We start from the raw sequence: 24,857 nt of genomic DNA on the forward strand, positions 1-24,857 counted from the left end.
GTAGCATATTGGACGCCTTCCGACCTGAGGGGCTCATCTTCCAGCGTCATATCGTTTTGCCTTTTGGTACTGTCCATAGGGTTTTCATGGCAAAGATACTGGAGTGGGTTGCCATTTCCTTCTCCAGTGGATCACGTTTTGTCAGAACTCTCTGCTATTACCTGTCCGTCTTGGGTGGCCCTGCACGGCATAGCTCATAGCTTCATTGAATTACGCAAGCCCCTTTCGCCACGACAAGGCAGTAATCCATGAAGGGGCTGACAAAAATAATTCTGCTTTAAAGTCTATTTGTTTTTTAATCATTTTCTCCAACGATAAATGTATTTTAACCCAAAATCTTTTTACTTTGGGGCATGTCCACCAGATATGATAATTAAGTACCTGGTCTCTGTTTACATTTCCAACACTTGTTTGAAGTATTTTTAAATATTTTTCCTAATCTCACTGGTGTCATATGCCATCTGTAAAACATTTTATATAAGTTTTCTTTATATGGAACTGCTTTAGTTAATTTAATATTTGTTTCCCATAACTTTTGCCAATCTTCTAATTCTATATTATATCCAAATTTCTTTACCCATTTTATCATTGTTTCTTTTATTTTTTTATTTTTTATTTTAATTCCATTAATATCCCGCCCTTCTCCGAAGACTCAGTGCGGCTTACAAGCTTAGCAGTAGCCTTCATTCTATGTATATGCCTGCTTATTAGGGCTTTCACACACACCCCAAGCGGCATTATTACAAAGTCAGCTTAATTGCCCCCAACAATCTGGGTCCTCATTTTACCTACCTCGGAAGGATGGAAGGCTGAGTCAACCTTGAGCCTGGTTGGATGCAAACCTGCACTAATTGCAGGCAGCTGGTGTTACTTAAGGAGGCATTAGCCCACTGCTCCACCAAGGCTCTTGTTCTTTCTCCATCTTTAAATTTAACAGAAATCTATAAAGTTTCTTAATCAACTTTTCATCTGTTTTTAACAGTATGTGATCAAAGTCTGTCTTTTTTTATAAAATCCCATTGTTTTAACATCTTTTTCATATCTCGTTTGAATTTGCAGATATGTTCACCATGCTAAGTCAATACCTTGTTCTTGTAACTCTTGTGTCTTTCAATTTTCCTTTATTGCCCAAAATATCTTTATAGGTTAAAACTTTATCATTAATTAAATTTGGGTAAGCAAAAACTTCCATTGTTGAAAGCCATTCGGGTATCTTAATATAAATTTTTTCTTTTATTCTTTCCCATTCCGAAAGAAGTGCTTTCCTTATAAAATGGTTTTGAAAATATCTATGTATTTTATTCTTTCCATACCACTGAAAGGCATGCCAACTGATTTGCAGGTCATACCCTTCTAGGTACAATAGTCTTTTATCTCTAAGCATTATAAATTCTTTAAGCCATGTTAGGATGGTTGCTTGGTAATATAACCTCCAGTCCGGCAGTCCAAATCTTCTACTGTCTTTTGCTTCTTGTAGCATTTTCACTTTGATTCTAGCTTTTTTTCCTTGCCAGATTTATTTCAATATTATTGCATTCAGTTCATTAAAAAAGGCTTTTCCCAGCCTTACAGGGATCATTTGAAATAAAAAGAGTATTTTTGGTATGATATTCTTTTTCACTGTTGCTATTCTCCCCAACATTTAAAGTTGGAAGTTCTTCCACTTTTCCAAATCCAATTTTATTTGTTTTAGCAGTCTTACATAGTTATCTTCTTTTACTGTTACACATCTTGTAGTTAAATAAATTCTCAAGTACTTGACTTTTTTTAACTACTTAAAGATTTGTGTGTGGTTTTTTTGTTAGTTGATTTTTTTTTGTTTTTCTGTTAAATTCTTTGTTAGCACTTTGGTCTTTTCTCTATTTATTGTCAACCCTGCCACTTTTGCAATTTTTTCTATTTTCTCCAGAAGCTTAATGCTTGTTTCCAGTGGATCTTCCAATATAAAAACCAGGTCATCTGCATATGCTTGTAGTTTATATTTTTCATCTTTTTTCTCCAGTCCTTTAATTTCTATATCTTGTCTAATGTTTCTATTCAGTACTTCCAATGTTAGTATGAATAGTAATGGAGATAGTGGACATCCCTGTCTTGTGCCCTTTTTAATATTGAAGTTTCCTGTAAGATCTCCATTTACAATTATTTTGGCAATTTGTTTACAATAAATTGTTTTGATTACATTTATAAAGTTTTTTCCAAAGTCCATTTCTGCAAATTGCTGAAACATAATTTGCCAGTTTACGCTGTCAAACGCTTTCTGTACATCAAGGAATATTAAAGCCACCTGTTTCCCTGGATGAGTTTCATAATACTCTAACACATTAAGAATCATTCTTAGATTATTTTTATCTGTCTTTTAGGTAGAAAACCATTTTGGTCTGTATGTATAAATTTGGTCAAAAATTTCTTTAGTCCTTCTGCTATTATTGAAGCAAAGATTTTGTAATCTACATTTAATAATGATTTTGGTCTATAATTTTTTATTTGCATTAAATCAGAGTCTTCTTTAGATATTAAAGTAATATTGGCTTCAGTCCATGTATTTGGCATTTTAGCTTCCAGGAAAATTTCATTACACAGTTTTTTCAGAATTGGACTCAATACATCTTGTAGTGATTAATAAAACTCTGCAGGTAATCTATCTGGACCAGGAGTCTTGTCCTTTTTTTGCCTTTTTATAGCTTCTATAATCTCCATCATTGATATTTTTCCATTTAATATGTTTCGAATATTCTCTGGAATTTTTGGTAAGTCTGCTTTTTTAAAGTACTGCTGTATTTTTCCTTTTGGAATTTCCTCTGCCTTATTGAGTATCTCATAGTAATCTTTAATAATTTTTTGATTGTATCATTTTGAAACTGTAATTCACCTTTTGGATCTTGCAGCTTGTTTATCAATTTTTTCTGTTTTTCTTTTTTCAGTCTATATGCTAACATCTCCCCAGCTTGTTGGCATTTTCAAAGAAATTCTGTTTAGCCCTTTTAATCTGTTGAGCCATTATTTCCATCTCAGCTAAATTTAATTTATGTTTTATTATCTCCATTTGTTTCTTAAGTATTTTCTTTTGTGGATCTATTTGTAATTCTGATTCTAGCTTTCTCAGTCCTTCCTTCAACTTTAACTGTAGTTGTTTCTTTTCTTTGTTCTTTTTAGCGATGTAAGTTATAGCCAACCCTCTGAAATAGGCTTTAGCCATATCCCACACATTTTGAAGTGATGTTTCTTCTTTCTTGTTTATTTTAAAGAAAAAATCCATTTCCTTTGTTGCTAGTTGTAAAATTCTTTTTCTTTCAAGATGAGGACCCAGATTGTTGGGCGCAATAAGCTGACTTTGTAATAATGATGCTTGGGGGCCCCGAAAGCCCTAATAAGCAGGCATATACATAGAATGAAGGCTACTGCTAAGCACATTGAATTGTGCTTAGATTGTAAGCCATATATATATATGTATATATATATATGTTTTCGTAGATTCTCGCGGGTGTCTGTATGTGTAGATCTAGAGTCTCGGGTTTCTTCCCGCGTTCCTTTCATCTTCAGAAAGTTGTGGCGACGTTTCGACGAAATCCCATCCGTCATCATCAGGCCGGAGTGTTCGTCCTGCTGCTTCCAGGAGCAATGCGTGGTCTGGCTGTTCTTTGGATTATTTTCTCTCCATATATCTTGGATAAAGAGTTCTTCTGTCATTTTAAAAAATGCTTTAGGTAATATATTTCCTCCTTTTCTCCCTTGTTTGGCGCTTTTGTAGTCCAATGTTCCATCTGTTATTGCATTAAAGTCTCCCATTATACAAAGATTTTGATAGTTTAAATCTACTATTTTTGGTATAGTTTTTGATAAAATTGTTCTTGTTTATCATTTGGTGTGTATATTGCTACCATCAGTATCTGTTTTTGATCCATCATTATTTCCACCATTAATATTCTCCCCTCTTCATCCACGTAAATTTGTTAGGGATTCATCGTTTCTTTAATGGATAGAGCTATTCCTCTTTTCTTTTGAAGTGCTAACGCAAAGTAAAATTTACCAAATTTTCGGTTGTTCTAACAACTTAAAATGTCATCTCTGAATGTGTGTTTCTTGAAGACAAATTATATCCATTTTTAATTTTTTGTAATCGTGTAAAGATTTTTGTCCTTTTTGAAGGAGAATTTAGTCCATTTATATTCCTTGACAAAATCGATCTTATCTGTCTCTGATCTCTTCATCTTGCTCTTTCTTCTGTATATGTGTTTTTAATTTCTTCCTCCTCTCTTTGTTTGACTGCTCCTTCTACTGCCATTTCTTCCTGTTTCTTTGTTTCTCTCTTTGTACCGGATTCAGGGTCACCTCTTTCCAGGAATGCTCTATGGTTGGATGTTGCTGCAAGATGGGTGCTGGGGAATGAATCTTCCTTCCCCAAGTCTGATTTCTACCACCTGAGGAGTCCAATAGAACCAAAAGTTGCTCCATAGAGGCAACTGGCCAAAGGGTGAAACTTTGCAGATCGCTGGCCAGTGGTAGATGCCCCACCTGATCCAAAGGAGTCCTTGGGACTGGCAGGAAGAAAGGCTGAACATACCCATGCGGTCTGCCACAAGCAGCTGATTGTCAGAGACAATGAATTTTAAAGCGGAAGGCAAACAGCCAATCTGTATGAGACTACTTTCCTTATCTCTCTTCAAGTAGAAATACCAGTTCTGTGCAACAGCATTCCAATCAGCATTCTAACAGCATTTGAAGACAAAGCCCCTAGCTCCAGGGAGGGGGATTTCCTTACCCCTCCTTCTTGAACTAAACTAACTTAGAACAATTTTGTGAAGCTGACTGAGGCATAAAAGTAGGATAATTTGGAAAACTTTGGGTTTTATAGATCCTTTTTGTTTGTTTATTTGGAAACCAGTGATTTTTTTAACCTCTTAAACTTTTTCAAAATATGGTGGGAATGGACATCTAATGACATCTAGTGGCAAAACTGAGAACTACATGCAGTTTGCTCTGATTGGAGCAAAACCTGGCTCTATGCCCAGACATTGCTTATATTTTAAACATCTTGATGTCCTTGGAATTTGAAGTCCTGAAGATTGCGGCTGGGAAAGAAAGACTCTTTTTGGATTGCCCTGTCTTACAGGATGGATTGCAATTATAAATAAAAACTGTGTTTGAAGTCATCGGATTTCCCTGGATTATAAAGACAGCTTGACCTGGAAACTTTACAAGCTGTTTTGAAAGAGTGAATAACAAGAAACCACTCTGAATAGAATACTTTGGATTACAAATTTTGGTTTTCTTTTTTCTTTTTTCTATTTTTTTTTTTGCCCTCCTGCTCTTTTTTACTACTTACTCTTTTTAATGTTTACCTCTCCTACTTGTTAGGAGCTTATTGGATTATAAATTTTGACTTTCTTGGTGGATTACAACGTATGACTTAAAGAAAAAGATGAGCACTCTTAACATATCTAAAGTTGGGAAAAAAGGATTTTCTGCTCCCTCTTCAGCTTCTGCAAGTCCAGTCCATCAGAGATCAATTGCTACAATGCTTCAATAAGAAAAGACTGATACCTTCCAAAAGGACACCCAAGCGACCGTACAAGTAATTCAAGAGGCAATTGCTACACACATGGTGGTCACATCGAAAAACCATGAGGAGTTGAAAAGTGAATTTGATAAAATGAACCAAAAAATTAACAATACGGATTCTCAACTTGAAAATTTTAAACAGATGATTACAGATAACCAACAAAGAATCCAAAAAGTAGAAGATAAATCAGCTGAGGTTGACCAGAAACTAGAAGCTTTAAAAGATGAAAACCAGAAGTTGATCCAAATAAATGAAGAATTAGAAAATTTGATAGTGGGGATAGAGATGAAAAAAGCCTCATACTTTTTAAGATTTTAAAACATAATGGAAGATAAGGAGGAGGATCTCCTAGAGCGGATAACCAAATTATTGGCAGATGCATTAGGAATTGGAAAACAGCAAATGGAAGGAGTATTAGACCAGATCTATTGAGTCAACTCAAACTATGCCAGAAGAAATAAAGTCCCCAGGGAACTGCATATTAGATTTCTTAAAAGATCTACAAGAGACAAGATTTTGAGAAAAGTAAGAGATGAACCTTTGAAATTCAAAGAAAAAGAAATTGCAGTCCTCACACAAATTCCTAGGAGAATAAGAGAATCCGAAAGAGAATATTAATTTCTAACCAGGAAATTAACTGAAAAAGGAGTGAACTTCAGATGGTTGATTCCAAAAGGGATTCTAATTTACTGGGATATGAAAAAAATATAGACTGGACACGCCACTTAAAGCAATGGAATTCTTTGATAGGTGAATTCTTACATGCATATATATGTGCTTGTATACTAAGGAAATACCGATTTCGAGGCAGTTACACTATGGTCTGCAAAAAGAATGACTCATCAATCTGAATGTAGACCAGGGGTGTCAAACTGCCAGCCCGTGGGTCAGTTTCATCATACTGAAGCCGCGCCCACCCTATTGCTGGCAATGCAAAAAGAGTTGTGATAAGTCATAACATGTCACGTGATGTGGCAAGTTTGACACCTGTGATGTAAACCATGTAGTCACCAGGAATTGAACCTGATTTAATGTCACCATCTAATTACTGCATAATGTTTTCAATAACTGTGCATTGTAAAACTGAACAACCAAAATCCATATCGGTCCAAATGGAATGAGATACTAAAATTGCCATTGAACTGGGTTGATGGAAACCTAGAAGAAATCCAGGACAAAAGAAATACACAGAGAGTTCATGAAACTTAGAAGAACTGGAGTATATATGAATAATGGTGACTGTCAGTTTATAATTATCATGCATATATTAGCTTCTTGTCTCCTTATCCATCTCTCAATTTACCCAGAAATTTGGATTGGTGCTCTAATTCCATTGTTCCATATATTAATGATGCTTTTACCCTCAAGCCATTAACTTAATGAACTGATGTCCTCATTTCCAACTGTCCCAGCCTGTGTCTGTTGTCAAATTTGTTGATCAGCAAGTAATAAAACAATAAAATAAAAATGGAAATGATGCAATAACACATAGAGCAAGGTAAAATAACAAAAAGAATGTCATAGTTAGTAAATGGGATCAGAATAAACTGCAGGAAGCAATTCAGAGGAAAATCAGTTGAAGCTGACTATGAAAAGACAAATTAAATAATAAACAAATAGCCCAAATAGTACAGTTATGATGGCTTGGTAAATATCAAAGGAAATCCAAGGCAAAACCAGCTCTGAATAAATAGATTATTTTTAGTAGCCCTTCCATTCCTTTACATAAATATGGTGTTATGGTGTAGAATATAAACCTTTTCATAATTATCAGAATAATGGTCAAAAGCATCGAGTGAGGACAAGTGCTGAAAAGTCATTTACATTAAATAGAAAAGTAATATTCAACATTAGTTTGAAATTGTGTAAATGTCATATGTTGGAGTACAAAGACACTCACTCTGAATATTGACTAAATGTGGGCATGCTTGTCCTCATTTGTATGATGTCAGTTACAAAGACCACCAGCAGTAATGAATTTCTTTTATATTCTCAATTCCTTTCATTGAATATATGAACAGTTATAATTATTCTGAAAATAGGATATTGTACCTTGTGTTGCCTCCTTTGCCTTCTTCGAAGCCTCAAAAACTCTTTATGCTGCCTTGACACAAAGTTCACTGCTGCGTATTCAAGCAATGCAGCGAACACAAAGAGAAGACATACAGCCATCCAGATGTCAATAGCTTTTACATAAGAGACCTGCAAGACAAGGAAGCAAGAAATAAAATTATGGAGTCTTGCAGGTTTGGAGGAAATGATAGATGCGCTTAAGAAGAAGGCTGGCAATGTGTACAGAGATGTAGGTTGTACACAGAATAATTGTTCTTAGTATCTACAAGGGCTCCTCTGAATAATTTTATATTTTATTATTGCTTTTGAAAGCAAGAATTTAATGGTATTTGTCAGAGAAGCATGAAACATTCATATTTCAAATATCTACATTGTTTGTTACGTTTTGCCATTCTAAGATGCTCATTTGTTCCATTCCTCTGGGTATCAGTTTTAGGAATACAGTTAGTCCTTGACTAGAATACATTTAATCCTTGATCGCAACTGAGCCCAAAATTTCTGTTGCTAAGTGAGACATTTGTTAAGTGAATTTTGCTGCATTTTATGACCTTTCTTGCCACAGTTGTTAAGTGAATCATTGCAGTAATTTAGTAACATGTTTGTTAAGTGAATCTTGACTTTGCTTGACAGGCGGTTACAAAAGGTGATCACATGACCTTGGGACACTGCAACGGTCATAAAAATGAGTCTGATGCCAAGCATACAAATTTTGATAATGTGACCATGGAGATGCTGCAATGGTTGCAAGTGTGAGAAACAGTCATAAGTCACTTTTTTCAGTGCAGTTGTAAGTTTGAACAGTCACTAAATGAACTATTGTAAATTGAGGATTACCTATACAGGAAAGAATTTCAAGATTTTGATACCCCTGTTTGGAAATGTGAGATATCAAGCCTGGGAACTTCTTCATGCTAATCATGTGCCCTATGTTGATTTATGGGTCTTCTTCACCCTAAAATGGACAGGAATGGGTGACCATCAGGTATACTACTGCAGGCAAGAATCCCTCAGAAGAAATGGAGTAGCCTTCATAGTCAATAAAAGAGTAGGAAAAGCAATACTGGGATACAACCCCCCAAATGACAGAATGATCTCATTGCGAATCCAAGGCAAGCCATTCAATATCACAGTAGTCCAGGTCTATGCCCCAACCACCAGTGCTGAAGAGGATGAAACTGACCGATTCTATGAAGCCCTATAGCACCTTATAGAACTAACACCAAAAAATGATGTCCTTATCATCATGGGGGATTGGAATGCTAAAATAGGAAGCCAAAAGATAACCGGAATAACAGGCAAGTTAGGCCTTGGGAGTACAAAATGAAACAGGGGACAGACTGACAGAATTTTGTCAAAAGAATACAATCGTTATAGCAAACATTCTTTTCCAACAACCCAAGAGACGGCTCTACACATGGACATCACCAGACAGTCAACACAGAAATCAGATTGACTATGTGTTCTGCAGTCAAAGATGGAGAAGCTCTATACAGTCAGTAAAAACAAGACCAGGAGCTGACTGTGGCTCAGACCATGAGCTTCTTGTTGCAAAATTTAGGCTTAAACTGAAGAAAGTAGGGAAAAGCACTAGGCCACTCAGGTATGAAGTAAATCATACCCCTGACGAATATACAGTAGACGTGACAAATAGATTTAAGGAATTAGATCTGATAGACAGAGTGCCTGAAGAACTATGGACGGAGGTTCACAACAATGTACAAGAGGTAGCAACCAAAACCCTCCCAAAGAAAAAGAAATGCAAGAAAGCACAATGGCTGTTTGAGGAAGCTTTGCAAATAGCTGAGGATAGAAGGGAAGTGAAAGGCAAGGGAGAAAGAGAAAGAAACGCCCAATTGAATGCAGAATTCCAGAGAATAGCTAGAAGAGATAAGAATGCCTTCTTAAATGAACAGTGCAAAGAAATAGAAGAAAACAATAGAATAGGGAGGACCAGAGATCTCTTCAAGAAAATTGGAGAGATGAAGGGAATGTTTCATGCAAAAATGGGCGTGATAAAGGACCAAAATGGCAGGGACCTAACAGAGGCAGAAGAGATTAAGAAGAGGTGGCAAAATACACAGAAGAATTATACAAGAATGAGCTTAACGTCCCTGATAACCATGATAGGGTGGTCACTGACCTCGAACCAGACATCCTAGAATGTGAAGTGAAGTGGGCCTTAGGAAATCTGAGCAACAAGAAAGCTAGTGGAGGCAACAGTATCCCAGCTGAGGTATTCAAAATCTTAAAAGACGATGCAGTAAAAGTGCTACACTCAATTTGCCAGCAAATTTGGAAAACTCAACAGTGGCCACAGTATTGGAAAAGATCAGTTTACATTCCAATTTCAAAGAAAGGCAGTGCCAAAGAATGTTCAAACTATCGCATCATTGCACTCATTTCACATGCTAGTAAACATATGCTTAAAATCCTACAAGCTAGACTCCAGCAGTATGTGGATCGAGAACTACCAGAAGTACAGGCAGGATTTCGAAGAAGCAGAGGAACTAGAGATAAAATTGCCAACATATGTTGGATCATGGAGAAAGCTAGGGAGTTCCAGAAAAATAACTACTTCTGCTTCATTGACTATGCTAAAGCCTTTGATTCTGTGGATCACAACAAATTGTGGCAAGTTTATAAAGAGATGAGAATACCAGACCATCTTATTTGTCTCTTGAGAAACCTATATGTGGGTCAAGAAGGAACAGTGAGAACTGGACAAGGAACCACCGATTGGTTCAAAATTGGGAAAGGAGTCTGGCAAAGCTGTATACTGTCGCCCTGCCTATTTAACTTATATGCAGAGCACATCATACGAAAGGCAGGGCTAGATGAATCAAAAGTTGGAATTAAGATTGCTGGGAGAAATATCAACAACCTAAGATATGCAGATGATACCACTGTAATGGCAGAAAGTGAACAGGAACTAAAAAGCCTCTTGTTGCAAGTGAAGAAGGAGAGTGCAAACACTGGGTTGAAACTTAACATTAAGAAAACCAAGATCATGGTATCCAGCCCTCTCAATTCCTGGCAAATAGATGGGGAAGAAATGGAGGTAGTGACAGATTTTATTTTCCTGGGCTCCAAGATCACCACAGATGGGGACTGCAGCCAAGAAATTAAAAGACGCTTGCTCCTGGGGAGAAAAGCTATGGCAAATCTTGACAGCATGCTAAAAAGCAGAGACATCACTCTGCCAAGAAAAGTGCGTATAATCAAGGCCATGGTCTTCTCAGTTGCAATGTATGGCTGTGAAAGTTGGACCGTAAGAAAGTCTGAGTGCCAAAGAATTGAAGCCTTTGAACTATGGTGCTGGAAAAGACTCCTGCAAGTCCCTTGGACTACAAGGCGATCAAACCGGTCAGTCCTAGAGGAGATCAACCCTGACTGCTCTTTAGAAGCCCAGTTCCTGAAGCTAAAACTCAAATACTTTGGCCACCTAATGAGAAAGAAGGACTCACTGGAGAAGAGCCTAATGCTGGGAAAGATTGAGGGCAAGAGATGAAAGGGAAGACAGAGAATGAGGCGGCTGGATGGAGTCACTGAAGCAATAGGTGTGAGCTTAATGGGACTCCAGAAGGTGGTAGAGGACAGAAAGGCCTGGAGAACATTGTCCATGGGGTCATGATGGGTCGGACACAACTAACAACAACAATAATAGTTACAGCTGCTGTACTAATCCCCTCAAGGTTATAGCAGCCGTCTGATATTTATAACCAGTTGCAGTGTCCTGCAGTCACATGAGTACATTTTAAAACTTTTTAACTTTTTAAAATGTTTTCTGGCAATGTTTTGTTTAACAACCATCATAAAAATTGCTGTAAAATCAAGTATTATTTTATCCTGTTTACAATTTTTTCCATCCCTAGTGTAGATGGACAATAAAATCCATGCGTAACATGCATGGATATAAAATACTTTCATACATTTGCATTTTTCTAAATAAACAGCAGGCCTTTTTTTGTTATAGAACGCTGAGAATGGAGTTCCGGCACCTGTTTTGGATGGAACCTTGCAGGGCAGGTAAGGCGGGTTGTATGACATGTGTGAGTTCCAGCACCTTTTTTTCTTACAAAAAAAGCACTGCTAATCAGCATTGTATATGAATTCTTCCCAAGGTAGAACTACATACAAATTTATGCAAAACAAAGCTATATTTTCATTGCTATGTAATAAATAAAACATGATATCTAGGGTATGAAACTCTGCATCCATAGCAACCATCAGCAAAGCTCCCACTGGTATCGACAAGATAAATATTGTATCTCTCAGATCTTGTGGAAGCAGCTATCATACTGACCTTTAGTTTTTCAGGAATCAAAGCTAGATCTCTTGAGCAGTGGTTCACTGTGTGACACCATTTATGCATGTGGCTATTATATAAATAGAAGTTGTATTACATAGAAGAAAAAGAGAAAATGATAAAATAGTAGGTGCAGGCAACATAATCCAGCATGGGATGCTGGCAGGTAATGGTAAGGACCACAGAATATTTAACTCTGTTCTGGAGTTCTAAATAGATCTCCATCTGGAAAAAAATGAATTTTATATCCAAATAATTGGAAAATACAGAAATTTTCTATTCACCCTCCCCGAAGTGTGCAATTAGTAACATAAATTTCCTAAGCCATTTAAAAAAAAAACCAATCACCCTTCTTTTGTTGTTAATATGTTGCATACAGTAAATTTAATTACAGGAATCTATATCATTTTAAAGCTTTCTATATTGAATATGCTTGTTACTATAAATATATGTGAAAGATCACATACCTTTTTGATGTGGCCCCAAGTATTTCCTTTAATAGTATTTTACAGGGAGTACACACACACACACACACACACACACACACACACACACACACACACACAGGGTTTTCTTTCCATCTTGTGAATACAATAAATATAGATGCAGCTGATCATTTCACAGCTCAAGAAATATCTTTTCCTCTGCCACATCTGGTTATCTTAACATTTAATTGAGATTCTTGTAAGATTCATTTCTATTTTATAAGCATGTGATATTTACCATCATCTTTGATGGTCATAGGTTCAAAAACCATCTCAATGCCTCAACTACATCTGTAAATATGTACTTGCTCATTCCAAACATTTCTTCAGAAGGCAATCTTATTCATTTCTATTATGGATTAATACCTTGTAATGTAGCGGTGTATAATGAATTTCAATTACACTATCAGTTATCAGGACCTTAACCACCCAAAAAGGGGTGGCCATGGAAGTAGAGTTAGGCTAAATGTGACTCATTGAGGAAGAAAATGGTCATCTACTCCAACATTTTACTAAGAAAACCAAATGAGCATTCACAACCAATACAATGTTAAGACGATTCTGGAAGAGGAGCTGTTCTTAGCCAAAGAGTGTCTGGGGAAGAGCAAAGGTTTAAGTGCAAATAATATTTGTTTTTACAATATGGCTGGATTAAAGCCAAAACAGATCCAGCTGCTGATATTGTCAGAGACAAAGGAATGTTAAACATTCCAAAGGTATGTGTATTATAGGTAAATTAAGTGTCAGAACCATAAGCCAAGTAAAAATATCAACAATGAATATTGACATTCTGGGAATCAGCAAACAGAAATTAACTGGAATTTTATTTATTTATCCATTTATTAAATTTATAAGCCACCGATCTCCCTGGTAAGATATGGGTGATTTCAAACCAAAAGAACCATGTAAGAAACAAGTAGCCATCATTCTCATAAAACAAAACTTGCAAATAGGGAATGCAAACACAACAACAGGAGAAGCAAGAACTATCTGAAATTTGGCAAAATAAATGCAAAGAAACACTGATGGATAAGCCCTGAATTATCAAACAGTATCTCAAGCCCCAGTCAGATGACAAGTGAGAACTTGTTTTGCTTCATTGAACAATTACAGTTTATAAAATGTGTCAGTTATCTGCTCCATAATCAATTATGAGAGCAAGGAGTTGACAGTTTAGAAAGATAAACTTCAGAGAACAAGTTTCATCTTGATCTGGGAGATAAAGCCAGATCCCAAACCTAGTTATGGGTCTGGTAGCCAAGAATCACTTCCTGATTATGTTGTTTATGCTCAGCTGCTAATGGCTAACACTAAGGTTGATAACTTAACCTCTCTAATGGAGCAATTTATGTTTACAATGATAGATAGTCCATTTGTCCACTTAAAAGTAGGTCAGATCAGGAAACAGATATCAGAAGAAGCACTAAAACTCTATTTTCTTAGAAGAAAAAAAATAAAACTCTACTTTCTTGACATAGGCTATACAATAACAGAATCTTGAGGGCTTGACTGTGTTCTTCCCTTCCCTTTCTCTTATATCAAAGAGAATCATTAGTTTCTTTCTCATGTTTTCTTATTTTCCCCAGATAAACTCTTGTTTTATTAATGATTATAGCTGATTTCTTCCAAGGTCATCTTTGTTCTCTTCTTGTCCACTTGACAAAAAATCCATTAGCGATCAGGTGTAATCACAACCCTGTCAGACAGATACCCAAGATGCCTTTGTGGTACCAGAATCAGTGACAGGCTCATTCTCCAGCCAGAGAGAATGATGCTTCTAGCTGAGAAGAACAACCCCAACTGTGTCAGAGGGCACACTGGGAGGGCTATATAATCTGTTCACTCTCATAACTGTTGTCCTGCCAAGTCTCCTCTAGTGAATTCAAGGAGATCAGGTAGCTATCAAGATGCTAAATTTACAAAGATGTTCATTACTTTTCAATATACAATGTTAAAAGAATGAGGGATTATTGGAGAAAGTTTCATACTTTTTGGCGTTTCTCTCCCCTGCTGCAAGGTAGGACAGAGTAGTTGGGGAGGGGGAAGAGAGGAAAGGGTTTTCAAAAGCAAAGTAACCTGCTAAGCAAGGTTACTAAGCAACTATCAAGTTCCTATAGTGACAACATCAGGATACAAATATCCTACTGCAGGATAATTGAGCAGACAGAAGCCAAACTGCTCTATCCATATGCACTTATTGCAGATGGGGGATGATTTGCTCTGCCAATTTAGCCACTCCAAAGCCTTTAGTGACTTCAAGGTGGCTTTCTACTACTAATCTCTATGTAACAGAGAGCAATATCATCTTTCCATCAGCTCCTCAGTATTATTATTATGATGATTATAGCAAAACGTACCTCGCATTCCACCATGATACAATTCAGTGGTTCACTCCTGACAGTAACTGAGACTGACTTCCAGATCCCCATAGACTCAACTGACTATTCATATATCCATTCACCCACCATGTCAAATGAGTTTTCATTTACCTACTGCCAGTTCAGTCTCATGGGACTCTCTTCCACTTACAGAAGACCTATTCTTACATTAAGCACAAAGAATTCTGTGACATTTTTATTACGGAATACTGCAGGGGCAGCATGTAAGATGTAAGGTTCCCAGATTCACAAATTATATTATATTAAGGTTATATTCTGGGAGGCTGGTCGGAATTGATCACTGGGAAGGCTTGGTAGGTGTTGCTCATTCACTTTAAAAATCAAAGCTACACACTAAATTCACTGAACCATCATTCCCAGGCTATCTCATTTAGATTTACTAAGATTTCCTTGCATCTATTTAGTTTTATTTATTTATTTATTTAAATGACTTATAGAGACACCCAACTCACAGCAATGATTCTGGGCAACATATAAAGAATAAAACTACCATCAACTATGATACCCTAGTTAAAGCAATAATCCCACAAACAAAAAGACACATCACCACAGGGCTTACATAACCCTCTGTGCTCAAATGCCTGAGGGAACAGTCAAGGCCTCAGAGCCTTAGGAAAGGCTAACAGAATTGGGACTGCTCAGATCTCTGTGTATTCACTCCAAAACCAGAACAAATTGATTTGTTTATTCAGAAATACAGGCCAACGGGCTGATCTTGAAGCTTATTTAAACAACCTTTTGAAATTTGCTCCCTTCCCCTCATGTAGTGATTGTGGACAATATCAATACTAGAATTGGGATCAATGATAAACTCCTGTGCTGATAATGCCTACCAATCAGCCCAGATTGTGAAATACTGTCTTCCTCATGCTCAAAGAAATCCAACTATAACATTGGTTGATGATGTGTCTGTGGCAGGATGAAGCACCTGGTTTATGTTGTTATAAATTGTTGATATTTTTTAGGGTAAGCAGATAACTCAAAACAAGACCAAGGGTACATAGGCAAGCAAAAAGAAAATGCTAGAATGTATCTGTAAAGTGGCACATGCATGCCTCAGATCAGAGGTCCCCAACCTTTCCCATTTGATAGCCCAGACGGAAAGGGAGGAGCAGGAAATTTATATACGCCTGCACATGTGCACATGCATGCACAAACAGGCCACTAACACCCAGCACTAGTGCCCATGCACATGCACAAATGGGCCACTATCACCCGTGTGATGCTGGCAGTGGTACTAGCACCCCTGTGCATGCGCAAACAGGGCTGCTAGGATCTGTGCGGTAGCTAGCCCCCTCACAGAGGCACTAGCATGAGTGGGGGAAGAGCGCACACATGTGAATGCATTCACCAACCATTCCCTTGGCCCAGTGACCACCAGGTCACAGACCAATACAGGGCCACAGCCCATAGGTTGGGGAACCCTGCCTTAGATCAGGGGTCTCTAACCACTGGTCTGAGGCTTGGTACTGGGCTGCAGGCCATTGCTGTGCATGTGGCAGGTGAGCACATAAATCCATCTCCTCTCCTTCTTGCCACCACCACCACCACTGGTCCATGGAGCCAGAAAGTTTGGGGACTGCTGCCTTAGATCAGGGTGTCTCCAAACTTCATAACTTTAAGACTGGCTGGGGAATTCTGGGAGCTGAAGTCCACAAGTCTTAAAGTTGCCAAGTTTGGAGACCTCTGCCTTAGATAAAAAGAGAAAGGGAAACCAGGGATATGAGGAGTATATTTTAGATGATGCAGGTAATATTGCTGGAGAAAACATCACCCCATGTCAGAATGCTAGTTTTTTCATTCTCTATATTCCTTATGTTTAAGCTGTTTGGGTTCTGCCATTCTCCTAAGGTGGGAGGAGGAGCATGTATCACATGTAGAACGCTTCCTCTATCTGCTTTGATGTATTCTCTTTGGGGTGTGAGTGGAATGCCTCTGGCCATCTGCTTTATCTCAATGCAGAGGGAGGAAACAGGGAAGACTTAACAACCCTGAGAGGGGCACCTTATCAGCTGGTTTCCGACAGTATGGTATCACCTGTGGATTGGCCTGTTTGAACTGTTCAGATTGACAGATGGGGTGGGTTTCTGTTGCATGGTTTTACCTATTGATTCAGGCGGGAAAACCCTCAGATCCTGCCTAGATCTTCTGCTGTTTGTACCTGCCAATAAAAGTTCCTGCTGAAATGATGCAAGTTTCAACAGTTCTGCTTTCTTGGTAGGGTCAACAGAGACAGGTCCTTACACCCCATTAATATAGAGCAAGGTTGGAGGACTAATCAGAGCTTCTACCCCTGAGATGTGGAGGAAGACTGGGCAAAAATCTTGGAGCAGCTTATGGAAAGACCATGACAGTGGACTGTGCTGTGTGTACCAAGTCTCAGATGCTAGACACTGAAACTGTGTAAGTTAAAGACTTTGTTCATCAGCAGGATGATCAGGAGAAAATTAAGAGATATTCCAGTATTAGTAATTGAGATAAACAGGGGAAGAAAGCCATAATAAATTACAAGTTGAAAGTGAAGGAAAGAGACATAAGAGGGAGGAAATTAAGTAGGACCTTATTATGGAAGGCATACTGTCTTTTGTAAATAACATTTTCACTTCTATATCTTAATATGTCATATTATTCCATTAAAATAATGATCATGTCTCTAACCTAGTTGTTCATTTTTTCTAATGGTGATCTATTACTGTTGTAATTAAGTCCATCCATCCTGCTACTCTTCATTTCTTTCCTTCCACCCTTCTCAGTATTATACATTTCTCCAAAGAGCTATTAGAGATAATCTGAGCTGGTCACTTGGACCTCAAGTGAGAATTCTGGGTTGATTTAACTGAAGATCCATTTATTTGTTTTCTTGTTTATTCTTGTTTTTTTAAAAGAGTCTTTTCCAATGCAAAAGTTCAAAAGTGTCAATTCTCTGTCAAAGTCCAACATTTGCTTCTATAGTGTGTCACAGAGAAACCATTGCATGATTCTGATCTTTGTCAATGTAGGCACATCCCAGCATCTGATTATCTTACCATGACCTTCACGGCTGGTCTTATAAATACTAGTCTGTGGCATATTTCTTCACTACTGGTTCCTTTCCAGCTAATAGTTGATCCTAAAAGGCAGAAACTATCCACCATTTCAATATTTTTATTGTCATTTATAAGACTGTTTGCTGGACTTGTCACTTATTTGGTCTTCTTTATACTTAATCTTATTAATATCTCTTTTTTATCATGCTCTTTGAGTTTCAGTGCTAGAGTTTACAGATCGTTCCATTTTAGATTATCACAGTAGTATCATCAGCAGAGATTATTATTATTATTATTATTAATAATAATAATAATAATAATAATAATAATAATAATAATAATAATAATAATAATAAAGTTGGAAGGGACCTTGGAGGTCATCTAGTCCAACCCCCTGCTCAGGCAGGAAACCTTATACCATTTTAGGCAAATGGCTGTCCAGTCTCTTCTTAAAAACCTCCAGTGTTGGAGCATTCACCACTTCTGGAGGCAGGTTGTTCCACTGGTTAATTGTTCTAACTGTCAGGAAGTTTCTCCTTAGTTCTAGGTTGCTTCTCTCCTTCTCTAGTTTCCATCCGTTGCTTCTTGTCCTGCTTTCAGGTGCTTTGGAGAATAGCTTGACTCCCTCTTCTTTGTGGTAGCCCCTGAGATATTGGAACACTGCTATCATGTTACCCCTCACCCTTCTCTTCATTAAACTACACATACCCAATTCCAGCAACCGTTCCCTATATGTTTTAGCCTCCAGCGCCCTAATCATCTTTGTTGCTCTTCTCTGTACCCTTTCTAGAATTTCGACATCTTTTTACATCGTGGTGACCAAAACTGGATGCAGTATTCCAGGTGTGGCCTTACCAAAGCATTGTAAAGTGGTATTAGTACTTCACTTGATCTTGATTCTATCCCTCTGTTAATGCAGCCTAGCACTGTGTTGGCTTTTTTGGCAGCTGCAGCACACTGCTGGCTCATATTGAAGTGATTGTCTACTAAGACTCCGAGATCCCTCTCACAGTTATTACTATTGAGCAAGGTACCACCTATACTATACATATGCATTTGATTTTTCCTGCCTAAATGTAGAACCTTACTTTTTTCACCATTGAATTTCATTTTGTTAGATAGTGCCCAGTGTTCGAGTCTGTCCAGATCCTTCTGTATCTTAAGCCTATCTTCTGGAGTATTGGCTATTCCTGCCAGCTTGGTGTCATCTGCAAATTTGATGAGTTCCCCATCTATCCCCTCATCCAAATCATTAATGAAGATATTGAAGAGCACTGGGCCCAGAACAGAGCCCTGGGGCACCCCACTACACACTTCCTTCCATGTAGATGCGGTTCCATTGAGGACCACATGCTGAGTACGGCCTGTCAGCCAGCTACGAATCCATCTGGTGGTGATTCTATCTAACCCACATTTTTCTATCTTATCAAGTAGTAGGTTGTGATCTACTTTATCAAATGCCTTACTGAAGTCCAAGTAAATTATATCTACAGCATTCCTCTGGTCCACTAGTTTTGTCACTTGGTCAAAGAATGTAATAAGATTTGTCTGGCATGATCTGTTTTTGACAAACCCATGTTGACTTTTAGTGATGACATTGTTTGCATCAAGGTGTTCGCTGATTTGTTGTTTGATTATCTTTTCCAGAATCTTCCCAGGTATTGAGGTCAGGCTGATAGGTCTGTAGTTTCCTGGATCTATTTTTTTCTCTTTTTTGAAGATGGGAACTACATCAGCTCTCTTCCAGTCCTCTGGTAGTTCCCCAGTGCTCCAGGATCTTTGAAAAATATAGTTCAGTGGTTCTGAGATCATGTCTGCCAGTTCCTTGAGAACCTTGGGGTGTAATCCATCTGGTCCTGGTGATTTGAACTCGTCTAGGCTGGACAGGTGCTCACTTACCATTTTCTTGCCTATCTTAACTTGCATTTCTATTCTGTTTTTTATGGCACTGGTTTGGGTAGGTTGGACTGTTTTTTCCCTTTGTGTAAAGACAGATGCAAAAAATGAATTAAATAGTTCTGCTTTCTCCCTATTGCTTGTCACCTTCTTGCCACTTTCACCCACTAATGGACCAATCATTTCCTTAACTTTTTTCTTGTTTTTTATATGTTGAAAGAAGCATTTTTTGTTATTTTTGACTTTGGTCGCAAGCCTTAGTTTATTTTGAGCCTTAGCTTTCCTCACTTCATCTTTGCAGGCACGGGCTATTTGCTGATATTCTGACTTAGTTATGTGCCCCTCTTTCCAATTCTTATACTTGTCCTTTTTATCTTTCAATTTATCAGAGAGTTCTTTATGCAGCCATGCTGGTTTCTTTTGAGAGCTGTTATTTTTCTTCTTTGTTGGTATTGTACTAGACTGGGCCTTTATTATCTCACTTTTCAAAATTTCCCAAGCTTCTTCAGTTGTTTTCCCCTTTAGGATTCTCATCCATGGAATTCTTCCCATGGTCTCTCTAAGTTTATTGAAATTAGCTCTTTTAAAGTCCAAGACTCTAGTTTGGCTGTGTTCTATTGCTTGTGCCTCCAGAATGTTGAATTCCAATATTGCATGATCACTTCCCCCCAAGGTTCCTGTGGCTTCGACACCTTCTATCATTTCATCTCTGTTTGTGAGAATTAAATCCAATATGGCTAATCCCCTAGTTCCCTTCTCTACTTTTTGGGAGAGAAAGTTGTCTGCTAGGTTTGACAGGAATCTCTTTGATCTTCCACTTGGTGCAGAGTTTGTCTCCCAGTTGATATCAGGGTAATTAAAGTCCCCCATTACTATGGTGATGTGCTTCTTACATACCTTAGTTAGCTGACTAGCAAAAAGTTCATCTATTTCCTCTGCTTGGTTGGGCGGCCTATAGTATACACCTATGGCAATGTCATTTTTTCCCCTTTTATATTGCCCCAAATGCTTTCAAGTTTACAGTTTTCGTCATTGTTGTGCTCTATTTCTGTAGAGATAAAGTTATTTCTTATATATAGAGCAACTCCTCCTCCTCCTCCTCTTTTGTTTAGTCTGTTTCTTTTAAATAGTTTAAATCCCTCTAGCTGTGTGTTCCATTTGTAGGTTTCGTCCCACCATGTTTCCGTAATGGCAACAATATCATATCTGCCCTCATTTACCTGAATTTCTAGTTCACCCTGCTTACTGTTCATACTCTGTGCATTAGTGTATAGACATTTGAGTCCTTTATGACTGACCCTGTGTTTACTTGCTGCATAACTTGTGTGGTGCCTGGCTTCCCCTATTTTCTTAGATTGCCAGAGACAGTGATATTGATATTTCTTCCTCCAAATTTAATACTACACATCTTTTTCCAGCCCAGCTTCTATCAATATCTATTCGACATATAGGTTTAATAAGCAAGAAGAGAGTATACAGTATTGTCTCACTCTTTTGCCAATGTGGAGCCAGTCTGTTTTGTCACATTCTGTCTTGACTGAAACTTTCTGACCTCTATAGATTTCAGATGAGAATGATGAGATGTTCTGGGATTCTCATTTTCTTAAGGACATTCAGTTTGACATTACTGACACAATCAAAGGTGTTTCTATAATCAAAGAAGTACATACCAAATTTTTTTTCTTTTGTCCAGCTTGGTTCACTTTATACATCCTTTGTAGATTTTAAAACTGGTTTTGATTTAGTCTCCAAACACAATCTACAGCATCTACTATAAATGTCAGATCTAGCTGCCAAGGACGTTAAACTAATGAGGTCCTTGTTAAGAGAAGAGTCTATTAGGGCTGCATTTACTTATTTAAATCAATTTATATTCTCACCTGTTCCTCTTCAATTAATGAGCTGGTAATCAAGATTTAATTTAATTTAATTTAATAATTTGATTTCTATACCGCCCTTCTCCCGAAGGACTCAGGGTGGTGAACAGGGCAATACACAATAAAAATCAAATACAAAAATTAAAAAACCATTAAACATCATGCCCATAAAATCAATACATATTAAGGTTAAAACTAGTTTTAAAAACCCAACCCCATCCCGTCAGACCAGGCCAGCTTGTTCGAAAAAGAATGTTTTGAGATCGCGCCGGAAGGAGCGAAGGTCGGGGGCCGTCCGGAGCTCAACCGGTAAGCGGTTCCAGAGGTCTGGCGCGCCCACAGAGAACGCTCTCCCCCTGGGGGTCACCAATCGGCATTCTTTGATCGGCGGCACCCTGAGGAGGCCCTCTCTGTGGGAGCGCACTGGACGGAGGGAAGTTGATGCCGGTCGCAGGTGTTGCCGTAGGTAATCCGGACCCATGCCATGAAGGGCTTTGTAAGTCATAACTAACACCTTGAACCTCACCCGGAGTGCAACCGGTAGCCAATGCAGCTCGCGGAGCAAAGGTGTAACATGGGAGTATCAGGAAACTCCCAAGACGACTCGCGTGGCTGCATTCTGCACCAGCTGGAGTCTCCGGGTGGACCTCAAGGGCAGCCCCATGAAGAGAGCATTACAGTAGTCTAGACGAGAGGTCACGAGCGCATGAGTGACTGTGCGCAAGGCATCCCGGTCTAGATAGGGCCGCAACTGGCGCATTAGGCGAACCTGGGCAAAGGCCCCCCTAGTCACAGCTCCAATATGCTCTTCCAAAGAGAGCTGTGAGTCTAGAAGGACCCCCAAGTTGCGGGCCCTATCTACAGGGAGTAATAGCTCACCCCCCATGGCCAGTGATGGAATAATCGGAATTTCCCGGGATGCCGGCACGAACAGCCACTCAGTCTTGTCAGGGTTGAGTCGAAGCCTGTTCCTCCCCATCCAGACCTGGACCGCCTCCAGGCAACGGGACATCACGTCGAGGGCATCACTGGGGTGGTTTGGGGTCGAAATAAAAAGCTGGGTATCATCAGCATATTGGTGATACCCAACTCCAAAACCATGAATGATCTCACCCAGCGGCTTCATATAGATGTTGAACAGGAGAGGCGAGAGAACCGATCCCTGAGGAACTCCACAAATGAGAGGTCTCAGGGTCGATCTCTGCCCCCCTGCTAACACCGACTGCGAACGTCCCAGGAGGTAAGAGGAGAACCACTGGAGAACCGTGCCTCCCACTCCTAACCCCCTGAGACGTCGCAGCAAGATACCATGGTCGATGGTATCAAAAGCCGCTGAGAGGTCTAAAAGGACTAGGACAGAGGAACAACCCCCTGTCCCGAGCCCGCCAGAGATCATTCACCAGCGCGACCAATGCCGTCTCCGTGCTGTACCCGGGCCTGAAACCCGATTGGTACGGGTCTAGGTAATCAGCTTTATCCAAGAACAAAGGGAGCTGATGCGCCACCACGCTCTCAACAACCTTCGCCAAAAAGCGAAGGTTGGAGACCGGACGATAGTTGTTTAAAATTGCTGGGTCCAAGGCAGGGTCTTACCGCCACCTCCTTCAGGGCGGCGGGAAAACTACCCTGACTCAAAGAAGCAGTAATCACTGCCTGGAGCCAGCCTCGTGTCCCATCCCGGGCTGCATAAGTCAGCCAGGAGGGGCACGGGTCCAACAAACACGTGGTGGAGCTCAGCTTCCCCATGATCTTGTCCACTTCTTCAGGAGTCACAGGATCGAACTCTTCCCAGATTAAATCGACAAGGCCACCCGTATCCTCTTCGTCACACTCTGCCCAGTCGGAGTCCAAACCGGTCTGGATCCGAGCGATTTTGTCCGACAGAAATCGACTAAACTCCTCGGCTCGACCCTGCAAGGGTTCCTCCCTCACCTCCTGATTAAGGAGAAAGCGAGTTACCCTAAACAGGGTGGCCGGGCGATTATCTGCGGACGCAATGAGGGTGGCAAAGTGGTTAGACCTAGCCACCCTCAATGCTGCGAGATAAGTTCTCGTAAACGACCTTAGTCGTAACCGGTTGGATTCGGATCGGCTGGACCTCCAACAGCTCTCTAGGCCCCGTCTCCGACGCTTCATCTCGCGGAGCTCCATGGAGAACCATGGGGCCCGTTGGGATCTGCGTCGGGTCAAGGGCCGCATGGGTACAACTTGGTTGAGTGCCTCCGTGGCTGCCCTTTCCCAGGCTTCCACTAGGGCATCGACCAAGCTGTGAGCAAAAGGGACAGGTGGGGGCCCAAGCGCCGTTTGGAACCGTTCAGGGTCTATAAGGCGTCTAGGGCGGAACCATCTTATTGGCTCAGCAACCCCACGACAGGGAGTGGCAAAACGGAAGACCATCCGCAGGAGATGATGATCGGTCCATGACAGGTGTGAATTAATTGGGGAACCCCCCCAAGATCATCTAACCACAGTCCGGATAGAAAAACCAGATCGAGCGTGTGACCCCCCCCCCGTGAGTTGGGCCCAGAATAACCTGCTTCAGGTCCATGGCCGTCATGGAAGCCATGAACTCCCGAGCTAACTCAGATGATCCCCCCAGGGATGGTAGGTTGAAGTCACCCAAAACTATAAGTTTGGGGAACTCAACCACCAACCCTGAGAGGATATCGAGAAGCTCAGGCAGGGCTGCTGCCACATGTCTAGGTGAAACGTACACCAGCAGCAAGCCCAACTGAGCTCTGGGACCGCATCTCAGGAGGAGGGACTCACACCCGGCTATCTGGACTATGGTGGCCTCCCGCAGACATAAGGTCTCCCTCACAACAACTGCCACTCCCTGAGCCCTAGGCTGGTGCAGCACCCGGAAACCTGATGGGCTAAGATCAACCAGGGGGACCCTGCCCTCTGGGCCCAACCAGGTCTCCGTAATGCAAGCCAGGTCTGCATGCTCCTCCTCAATCAGATCGCGAATGAGAGGTGCTTTATTCATTACGGACCTGGCATTGAAATACACGAGCCTGAGCTCAGGTGGCTGCTCATCCTCGCTCCCAGTACCACGTGCTGAAATCAGAGGGTCGGAGCGCATCACCGCTTGAAGACAGCGGGGACGCACCCCCGGGTATTGATGTGGCCCTCTGTTCCTACACCTGCGGCCATTCCCAACCGCCGTGGGAATAGATAATCCCACACCCCGCCCCGAGGCCCCGTAAGCCCCCAGCCCCTACCACGGCACGAT

General features: G+C 39.9%; 1 protein-coding gene across 1 annotated transcript in view; it reads right to left on the minus strand.

Moving 5' to 3' along the window:
- The window catches only part of GLRA2 (glycine receptor alpha 2), a gene marked incomplete at both ends in the record, with an annotated part of 134,892 nt that overhangs the window by 11,277 nt on the left and 98,758 nt on the right, over positions 1-24,857 (minus strand). The window contains one exon of the mRNA XM_083361287.1: positions 7,613-7,762. Coding sequence (XP_083217413.1) covers positions 7,613-7,762 — 150 coding nt within the window. The remainder of the gene's footprint in view (positions 1-7,612; positions 7,763-24,857) is intronic.

Source organism: Vipera ursinii (assembly GCF_947247035.1).
Source record: "Vipera ursinii genome assembly, chromosome: 4".
Classification (NCBI taxonomy): Eukaryota; Metazoa; Chordata; class Lepidosauria; order Squamata; family Viperidae; genus Vipera; species Vipera ursinii.